At 39.4% G+C, this 10,339-nt stretch overlaps 3 protein-coding genes across 3 annotated transcripts; 2 read left to right on the top strand and 1 right to left on the bottom strand.

The window, feature by feature from the left end:
* Window positions 1–248: 248 nt before the first annotated feature.
* Window positions 249–803, top strand: LOC136974688 (C-reactive protein 1.4-like). The gene has a single exon (XM_067269630.1). The coding sequence runs from the start codon at window positions 249–251 to the stop codon at window positions 801–803; it is 555 nt and encodes a 184-aa protein (XP_067125731.1).
* A 487-nt stretch (window positions 804–1,290) lies between these two features.
* LOC136974669 (uncharacterized) lies at window positions 1,291–2,205 on the top strand. The gene has a single exon (XM_067269611.1). It carries the CDS (start codon window positions 1,343–1,345, stop codon window positions 2,117–2,119), a length of 777 nt encoding a protein of 258 aa, XP_067125712.1. The 5' UTR covers window positions 1,291–1,342; the 3' UTR covers window positions 2,120–2,205.
* Window positions 2,206–6,743: 4,538 nt separating this feature from the next.
* LOC136974687 (uncharacterized) lies at window positions 6,744–7,565 on the bottom strand. The gene has a single exon (XM_067269629.1). It carries the CDS (start codon window positions 7,563–7,565, stop codon window positions 6,744–6,746), a length of 822 nt encoding a protein of 273 aa, XP_067125730.1.
* Window positions 7,566–10,339: the final 2,774 nt, after the last annotated feature.

Genomic DNA, 10,339 nt, shown 5'->3' with positions numbered 1-10,339 from the left:
GTTTATAAGGTCTTGATACGAAGATATCTTTCAGTTCGGTGGAAAAACAACGGCTGTAACTTGGTCTTTGGTGCATTTTTCTCGAGTTTTACGAAATGTCCCCTTTAACAATTTTTTTACTTATTGTAATATGCAAGATTAGTTTTACAACGGGATTTATCGTAAAAGCCTATTTTAGCCCTTCAAATTCTTCGTATTTTCCTCGAATTAAAGTGGAGAATCCTTTTCCTTCGCTTTGGCAATTCACCATGTGTTCTTGGTTGAAACCTTACTCACTGAATAACAGAGAGTTGTCAATTATATCATACGCCACTTCTAGTGGTGACAACGAAATATTTATCCATCTCAAGCGAAGTGATTCAGGCTATATAGTGATTTTCCACGTCGGTGATCCTTACGCAGACTTGAAATGTCCTTTACCTTGGGAACCGGGACAATGGCATCATTTCTGCGCAACTTGGTCCGCTTCCATGAAAACTGTCCATGTTTATCAAAACGGACAAAAATGTGAGCTTATTAAAACCTACTGGGATTTTACAAACAAAGAGGTACCCTCGGGTGGCACACTGGTCATCGGTCAAGATCAAGACGCTCTAGATTCTGAGTATGATGAGAGTCAATCGTGGCACGGAGATATAGCCGATGTTCATATTTGGGACGAAGAACTGAGCCTGGAGCAAATTCAAGATGCTGGAAGCTGCGAAGGAAGTATGATAGAAGGAAATGTCTTCGCTTGGATGAAGACTCCAATGACTATTAAAGATAATGTTGTTTTGTCGGATACTAATCTTTGTTATCATTAAACGTGTACTCATTATCATCTTTACTAAAAGAAGTAATATCGATGTTGAGATTAATTTTAACTTTTGAATTTTCATACAAACTGCGAAAATTATATCATCAGTTTTCGTTTATACGCTATCATCAAAAGTCGACTTGTATTTTAGGTATATAAGATACAAAGATGGTGTGGGGAACGTCACTCTCCACATCTTAACAGTCGTAACGAACCCCAGGTGGTAAGAGTTATTACTTCCTGGAACGGGACCGGACTCACCCTGTGGGACCTTTTGGTCAGCCAGTTGCCTTTTGTTAGCCACATCGTCGAGTCATGTAACTGTTACGCGAGCAGAAAATAAACGTAGTTTTGTTACTGTTCGTCTCATTCGTTTTTAATCGCGCGGAGTGACGAGAAGCAAAATTAATAGCAGTAAAAACACTACATTGGTGACCCGAACCCGGACTAATAACGTAATTCAACTAAGAAAACTACCGAATCCACCCATTGGAACCTTCATCAGGTACGTCGTTCTTCCTTGTTCACGACTTCAATCGTCAGATCATGGCCGAGATTGGAGCAGTAAAAATCCCTCCGTACAACTTTTCCGACCCAGCCTTATGGTTCCACATGTGCGAAAGCACATTTGCTCTAGGATCTCCAAAGCCGATCACGGAAAGTGCCACAAAGTTCAACTACGTAGTGGCTCATTTACCACCGGAAGTCGCATCAACGGTTAGAGACATTATTATTTCTCCGGACCGTACAGACCCGTACGGTCACATAAAGGTGGAACTTATTAAACGATCCGGCGAATCGTCTCAACAAGAGTTACGAAAACTATTGGCCGGAGAACAGCTAGGAGACCGCAAACCTTCCGAACTACTACGTGTTCTAAAGCGTCGGGCGGAAAATTTTCAAATCCCGGACGCAGTTATACTAGAGTTATTCATACAACATCTTCCGACTTCCGTCCAATCTATCTTAGCCGCCATTACCCCACTCGACGTAGACAAAGCAGCGGAAGTAGCGGACCGCGTGGTGGAAGTAACCCCTGCAACGATATCTTCAGTGTCGCAACCTGAGAAGCCCGATACCTTAACCAACAAAATACTAGTCGAAATAGATAAACTTAACAAGCGAATCGATAAACTAACGCAGGCACGTCGGGATCGCAGCGACCATTTTTCTCGACGCTCCCGCAGTAGTTCAGGACATCACAACAATTCCACTCACCGCAGTATCAACAACTACTGCTGGTACCACAACCGTTTTGGCGCAAAGGCACAAAAATGTACTCCGCCGTGTAGTTTTCCAACAAACGAGAGCGGCGAAGCGTAGAGGCGACATGCACTTTGCCGGAGCAATCTCGTCGCCTGTTCATCCTAGACAAGAGAACGAACGTAAACTTTCTCGTCGACACAGGTTCCAACGTATCAATATTTCCAGCCTCCTCGCTGTTAGTGTTAAGTACTCATTTATTACAATACATATTAACCTTGCTCGTATCATTATTAAGCTATTTTATCTAATATTAACGTTTTTAAGATACATTTTTATGCGTTTATATATTTTGCATATATACGTGCGTTTGTTAAATTTAAATAAATAATTAAATTTTAAATTGTTTTATATTTCGAAATATGTGTTTATCATAAATATTGTAGAATAAATAAAATCTTTTTTCAGTAAATAAAATGAATTTGTATGAAATAAAAAAGTTTATGTTTTACTTTAAGGTTTATAATTCAACGCGATTGACAAAGTGCCCCTAAAGTTGAGGAGCTTGGGGTAAAAGTCGATATTATTGGAAAGTCCGATAGTGAGGGACGGGACCCAACATATGCGGTACAGGCTGCCCATGAAAATTCCTGGGTTTGTTAGCCCGGACTAGATTTCGGGTCCCCTAGAGAATTGGGCTGACCCCATCGCTTTGAATATTCGGCTGTCCCTGAGAGACTCTAAGAAGACCTTTTATCATATCCATCACGGGTACGGCCAAGCTCAAAATTCCTTAGAATCACGATCCGAAGCCGAACCCGAGTCTTCCAGAGCAGTAGGTTGGTGCTTTATACGGCGAAATAGGTCGCAATCCATAGTTTGATCTGCTATTGATCTACTTGTTTCTACTTAGACCTACTAGATAAAGATGAAAACTGAAACAATAATACTTTCTATTTCAATCTTTAAAAAATTATGAATTTTATTTCAATTTTCTAATACAAAACTTGAATTTCCTTAACCCGAATTTTTCTCTGAGTGGATGGTTTTTATAGTCCCTGACACCGATTTATGTTACTTTCGACTTTCCCAACTCAAATTTTAATATTTATTCTATTCAAAGTGATCCAAACGATCGGATTTACACAAAATTTTCAGACAATTAGTTGTATCTACTGTCAAACACCCATTATTTTATTTTATTTTATTATGTTACCTCCTAAGCCATGGAGGCCTTGTCTTTTGTACACACGCAACTGTTTTAATTTGTTTTGTTTGATTTTATTATGTTACCTCCTAAGCCATTGAGGGCTTTGTCTGTTTTCCCCAAAGGGGCTGCATTTTGTGTGTTGAGCACCAAGGCAAGTTAGCCGTTATGGGGCTCCTAATGCCTCAAGTTGTAGAGGCAGTCATTCTGTACACAACTATATTGTATTCATTTGTAATTTGTTTTCATTGATGTTATACAATTGGCTCTCGGGTGATGTTATACAATTGGCTCTCGGATGTTATACAATTGGCTCTCGGGCTCACTGTAGTCTCATATTTCACACTTTCCTGTCATTCTTTTCTTTTCTTCATCCTTCTAACTTCTATAACTCTTTATATATATATATATTTTTTTTTTCCAAGGCTATACCTATTGGTGGAGGCCTTCTAATCCTTTGGTAAATGTAAATGTAAATGTCAAACACTCATTGTTTGTTTTTATACTGTATCACTACATATTTTGTCTTGTAATTGTATTTTTACTTGTTCAACAAATGCGATGCAGATGCCCAGTGATCCCACATTTTCCTTCAATCTTTTCCGGTTTTCTTTCTTTCCCTACTTACTATCACATCCTCTTCTAATTTAAATTTCATCACTTCTAATTTCTTAGAAGTAAAGTCTGTGCACATACAGCAACCTCTCTACTCTTTTAATGTAATGTCAAACACCCATTTGCAGTCCAAAGCGAGAAGTCCTTTGTAAGTTAGCCGACTTTTCAGAGGGGAGTCAATTTATCCGGCGTCAGGATAAGCCTAAGGGATGTTCGTATGTGGGTTGTGGCGGAGAAGACGAATAATGACAAGTGTCATACAAAAGTTAAAAGCCGTTTATTTTGTCGAATTTATGCTTACATCGATATTAGACAATTCCCAAATCTCTGTGTTCCTTCGAAGTGGCGAGAGTTTCAGTTTATCGGTCGTGGACGAGAAGGGTTCGTTCGACGGATGCAGATGATCGGCGAAGATGCGGCAGCGTCCTATGTGGCCGATAGCACCACAGCACAACTTAATGAGCACGACTTTGGGCTTAATCCAGAGGAAGACAGTCCTTCGACTTTGAATCACCGATTTTTATAGTTTTTCTCCCGCTATCCGTATTTATGATTGGCCCACGTAACATTCCTCGCTTCCCGACTGGTCTCTCCTTTGTTTCCAGGTGAAAACTGAGACCTGATCGGGTCACGAGAAAGGTCGATTCGAGGCGTCTATTCGACACCTTTTCGTTGACTATGCCCGGAGATTTTTGATAGAACCATAAGCCGTGCACTCATAATTTAGCCCGTTGAGTGTGATTTCTGTGGTATTGAAACTTTAACGATCATGGACAGAAAAACGCGATGTTTTTCTATCCATCAAATCTTTCCCCTCTTCCGAAAATTTTTCCTACATCGACTGTTTATGAACGCTTGAGTTAGAGTTCTACCTGTTTATAAGCGCTTGTGTCAGTTCTACCGACATTCCATCTGATCCGTTACGTTATTCGTTTTCGCGTCGCGTTTGTTTGACAGTTACAATTTTTTCTCTCCTCTCCCTTACATAACTAACATCACTTTTCATCCGACTCGACAATAGCGTTTTCGTTCCTAATTAATTCGAAATTAAATTTTTGTTTCGACCCTTTCCGGAACCTCACACCTTTTACTTTATTTCAGAAAGATGTGTCTGTAAAACGGTTCTATTCCATTAGTTACATTTAACATTTCTGTGAAATGCGTTACACGGGCTGATTAAAACAAATAAACAAACAAAAATCCTTCATATAATGCAAGACAAGTAAAAATACAAATGTATTCAGAATCGGCATGCTTTACTCTATTGTTCTCTAACTCGAAGTTTTATCCCACACCTTGGAGCTTCGAGTTAGAGGAGTTTTACTGTATTTTTGCTCTTTTACTATACTGTATTCGTAACATTAATCATCAAATACTTCAGAGAATTTGCTTCCATATCCTTGCAATTATACTGTTTGGCAAATTTCCATATTCTGATATAATACGGACTTTTATACAATTAATAAGAAATGTACGGCATACATTTACTAATTTATTTATAAGAAATTGATCGGCAACTTAACAATAACTGAAATTAAAACTGCCAGTTATTTAAATTCATATTTTACAACAATTGAAAATAATGTAATATAATACACCTTACATATTTTAAATGAATAATTATGTTGCTTCATAATACTTTTATTATAAAACTAGCAGATAGACCTGGCGTTGCTCGGGCAAACGTAACGATAGCGAAGATTAAGATTATTACGTTATAGTCAACCTTTCCACAGAATGCAAGAATTGGGTTCCCCTGTTTCCAGACTAATTAGAGAATTTTTAGGTGGGTTTAAAAATATTTTGATTTCCCGCAAAAACGAAAAAAAACTGCATCTGCGTCTTGCACGTCGCTTTCTCTTAACAGTTCCATTGTTACGTAACACTTCCATTGTTGATGGAAGTGTTAGGGTGCGACTATGCAGACGCGAATTTAGTAGCGAGCGAGAGGTTGCGAGCGATATAGTTCTCGCAAAGGAGAACCATGCACAAGCGAGAAGCGAGAAATCTCGCTGGCGAGAGCAAATTTCTGGTTCTCGCACATATCTGACAGGTTTTGATATTTCTCGCGTCTTGCCAGTTCTCGCTGAACGGTGCGCATGCGCCTTCGTAAAGGAGTACAAAATGGCTTCTTCCAGTGAGCAAGACGGCGGACCAGCCATAAAAGAAAAATTGATAAATAACGTTTATTTACACCCAGAAATATGGGATAAACGACTTCCTGATTACAGGAATCGAAACGTTTTATATGCAAAGTGGAATCAGATAGCTGAAGACACTCAATTAGACGGTAAGTTTCTGTTTAGTAGCGTATATAAGTATGTAAGTTCTGGTATAAAATAAGCTTATTTTATACCAGAAACACTTGACATAAAAAATAGAGAATAAAGATTCCGTAGCGTGTATAATCTGTTTAATGTATGCTCAGAATTTTTATTACTTCGTTATATCGCGTCGTCGGATATACCGTGCTTTTCTTTGTCTCAGGACACGTGCAATATGACTAAAAGCTCTTGTAATTAATGTCGAAATATAAAACTGATTATTTATGAGTTAAATTATACAGTAGTTGTTAATAAATTAGTTTTTATATTTGCAGTAACCAGATGCAAGAAGTTATGGAAAAATCTCTGTGATCAGTTCCGGGCTATCCACAACAGCTTGCCAAGGAGTGGAAGTGGCTTAGAAGCCAAAAAGCCTAAATGGATCTTTTATTCACAGTTACAGTTTTTAGCTGATGTGGTAGAAGCTAGAGAGTAAGAATCTTTACATTAATATTTTAAAATAATGATAAATAAATTTTATTTATTTATAGAATGATCGATAAATCTGCTCCAGAATCAATTAAGAAATTTAGGCCAGTTTTGTTGTCATACACAAACAGACGGCTATATTTAGGAGCCAAGCTGGACCCACAGGCCGTTACTGCGGCTGGCTGCGCTCGTTTCCCTGATCAGCAGTTCGGTCGAAGGAACACGGCGAACGACATTTCCTAGCAGCTGATCCAAACTTATCATGGTAGTAACAATATCCCTGACGATTGAGGCTTCTTCCTCGAGGGCGTGAACTAATGCGATACCTCGAATTCGGGTCATGTCGGTTTCTCTCTCTACTACGATAACGGGGACGAGCAGTACGCGATACATTAAGTTCTGCAACCTTCGTTGTGAGTTTTAAAATCTGCATTTCGAGATTTTTGATTACCGGATTGTCGGCTTCTAAGTTGATGCTGGCCAGTTGGGTTGGTTCTGTAAGTTCAGCAACCTTGTCAGCAAGGATGGCTAGCTTGTCTAGTTCATCACCGCTAACAGCCAGAACTGTCTGAATATTTTTGGGGAGACGTTGGAGCCACAAGTTTCTAAGAAATTCTTCGGTAATCTTGCCCGCTGAAAGCTCCCTCATTTTACGGAGTAAAACGCTGGGTTTCTGATCCCCTAACGCCAGATCTTCAAGCAGAATTTTAGCCTCTTTAGCAGCGGAGTTCTGAAAAATTTCGAGGAGTCGATCTTTGAGTTTAGTAAACGGAGCTTCGGCTGGACGGTCAAATACTAAGTCACTGACGTTAGATAGAATCTCCGCGTCCAGGGAATTGATTAAATAGTTGTATTTAGTGTTCTCGCTTGTAATCCGATTAATGGCAAAAGCTGCGTCTAGCTGCACAAAAAATAATTTGATATTGGTTTTAGTGAAGATAGGCATTTTTGCCTGTACATGTCCGATTTCCAACTCGTTCTGTTCCGCCATTTCGGGCGCCTAACTATGCGGGTACAAGGAAAGCGGGATAGTCTTTGATTAGGCTTAGCCCGAGTCACGCACTCTTAGTCGTCTTATTGAATTTACGATTCAGAAACTGATCATACCTGCATGTCCTGTTAAAAATGTTCCTTCAAAGACACAGAGTTGTTCACTATCCAATTCAGTCGAAAGTCCAGGTAGTTCGTTAATCGCATCACGTTCGGGTCACCACTTTGTCATTTGATCCTACTGATCTTTAGAACTAAGCAGACAAACACGAACAGTAACAAAAAAACTTTATTAAAAAGGTGAGAACTGTCACCGTCATCCTCGGCCAACATCCAGGCAAAAACCCGCGAACTTTCGCGCCTCTTTTTCTTACAAGTTGCCAGCCAACTTCTCGTTGGCAAGTGTTGCCAGGCAGTATTCGGGATCTCTGGCGCTGGCGGCCACACTTTTATTATAAAACTAGCAGATAGGCCCGGCGTTGCTCGGGCAAAAGTAACGATAGCGAAGATTAAGATTATTACGTTATAGTCAACCTTTTCACAGAATGCAAGAATTGGATTTCCCTGTTTTCAGACTAATTAGAAAATTTTTAGGTGGGTTTAAAAATATTTCGATTTCCCGCAAAAACGAAAAAAACTGCATCTGCATCTTGCACGTCGCTTTCTCTTAACACTTCCATTGTTGATCTCCATCAACAATGGAACTTAATCCTGTCCCTCTCCCCCGTGGGGAGGAATTTCGAAAAATTTCTTCTTAGTGTGCGTTCTCGTGACGTACCCTAACTATGTACTGTACCAAATTTCAACTTTTAACTCCTAACCGTTTGTGCTCTTAACATTTCCATTGTTACGTAACACTTCCATTGTTGACACTTCCATTGTTTCTTAACACTTCCATTGTTAATGGAAGTGTTAAGACTTAATCCTGTCCCTCTCCCCCGTGGGGAGGAATTTCGAAAAATCCCTTCTCAGCGTGTGCGTTCTCGTGACGTACCCTAACTGTGTATCAAATTTCAACTTTCAACTCCTAACCGTTTGGACACGTCTCTATAATGTATATAGAAGCTTTAATCCTGTTCCCCCCCGTGGAGAGGAATTTCGAAAAATCCCTTCTTAATGCGCGTTCTCGTGACATACCCTAAATGTGTACCAAATTTCAACTTTCAACACCTAACCGTTTGGGCTCTGCACTGATTATTATTATTATGTTGAGTTAAGTGAGATATACTCGGTTAACACCGGTGGCTGTGTACTATGCCGGACCAAAGTCAAGGCATAGTAACCAAAACAGAAATTAAAGAAGTGTATCAGTGTGTGTGTCTGTATTCAGGAATTTTCTAACGATGTAGCATGTATTCAATATAGTGGCCTTCTGTAGTGTGATTTATGTATTTCTGTTCAATTGTAACGTGCCCAGGCTTTTGTGTAGTGGTATGATACCCGTGGAGGAGAGAACAACAAGTACAATAAGCACCCTATCCATCCTCCACAGATGCCTTATTTCCCGGGCAAGTTCTGTGTACTTGCTAATTTTTTCGGTGCATGTATTTTGTACATTGTGAGTGTTTGAATGGATATGTCTATAATGTATGTGATTTTATTGTGTTTGACAATAAGTGTGATGTCTGGTCTGTTGTGGTAAATTGTTTTATCTGTGCTTATGGCTCTGTCAGTATATTTTGTGCATGTTGTTTTCCAATACTGTCTGTGGAATGTATTTGTAGTATGGTTCGTAAATGTCTACTAATTTGTGTTTCTTTGCGAGCTCTTGGTGTATTATATTTGCTACTTGATTATGTCTGTGTAAATAATCTGTCTGTGCCAAGAGCTTGCAACTGGAAGTGATGTGTTGTATAGTTTCTGGCATGATGTGATATTTTCTGCATGTGTCATTTGTGAGTGTTGTATCTCTGAGTATGTGTTTTCTGTAGTTTTTAGTATTTATGACTTGATCCTGTATGGCAATCATGAATTCTTCCATATCCCCAAGCTAACCAGCTGTTTGACGCAGTTTTGCCAACAAAATCCAGGATGCTTGCCATGCAGTGTCCTTCGAGCCTACAATTGCTTAACGGTGTCTATGCTTTTAATATGTTGTGTTGTGTCCATATGTTGTGAGTATAAATTTAATGGTGTGTTATTTGAGTCTGCTAGAGTTACTGCTTTATGTAACTGTGATGTTTCTTGCTTTTTGTAGAAAAACTCTCGCAGTGACTGTTTGTAGTGAAGGTTAACTATATCTGTCAGGCATGTCCGCCATCTTTACGTGGAAGGTTAGTCTTTCTGTAGCAGATTTAAGATGATGTTTATGCTTAGTGAGTGTTGCTCTTGTTTTCCTTTGGAGTTGCTCGAGATCTGTGTGAGTCAGTGGCGTGCCGTCATTGGAAGCGATGGAAGCGCCGATTCCACCTTCCAATGACCTTCCCTTGAATTTTATAAAATATAAATTTTCATATTTTAACGTACTTTGAATTAATTAAAATTAATATTTTATTATAACTGCATTATGTATCTTTTACAAATTTCTATACTACATGTGAAAAAAAACGATAAGATTGCTATTGTATATTCGAATAATTCGGTGGCGGAAGGAATGTCGAAACCGGGTCAGTCTCCAATCAGCCAGATTATATAGGCATTGGCGCATGCGCTTTACAGAGCACCAACGTCACGGTTTAGCTGGTAGAAGCGACACACGCGTAAAGAGTACGCGACTTTATATCCCGGAGCGGTTGTGGGCTGTTAGCCGCCTGCTAGATATTCGGCCACCTTCGC

Source organism: Centruroides vittatus, unplaced genomic scaffold (genome assembly GCF_030686945.1).
Source record: "Centruroides vittatus isolate TY-2023 unplaced genomic scaffold, ASM3068694v2 contig_352, whole genome shotgun sequence".
Classification (NCBI taxonomy): domain Eukaryota; kingdom Metazoa; phylum Arthropoda; class Arachnida; order Scorpiones; family Buthidae; genus Centruroides; species Centruroides vittatus.
This window is presented reverse-complemented; position numbering and strand designations above follow the sequence as displayed.

Coding starts and splice junctions, on each gene's coding strand:
- LOC136974687 (XM_067269629.1), bottom strand. CDS start 7,565: ATGGCGGAACAGAACGAGTTGGAAATCGGACATGTACAGGCAAAAATG.
- LOC136974669 (XM_067269611.1), top strand. CDS start 1,343: ATGGCCGAGATTGGAGCAGTAAAAATCCCTCCGTACAACTTTTCCGAC.
- LOC136974688 (XM_067269630.1), top strand. CDS start 249: ATGTGTTCTTGGTTGAAACCTTACTCACTGAATAACAGAGAGTTGTCA.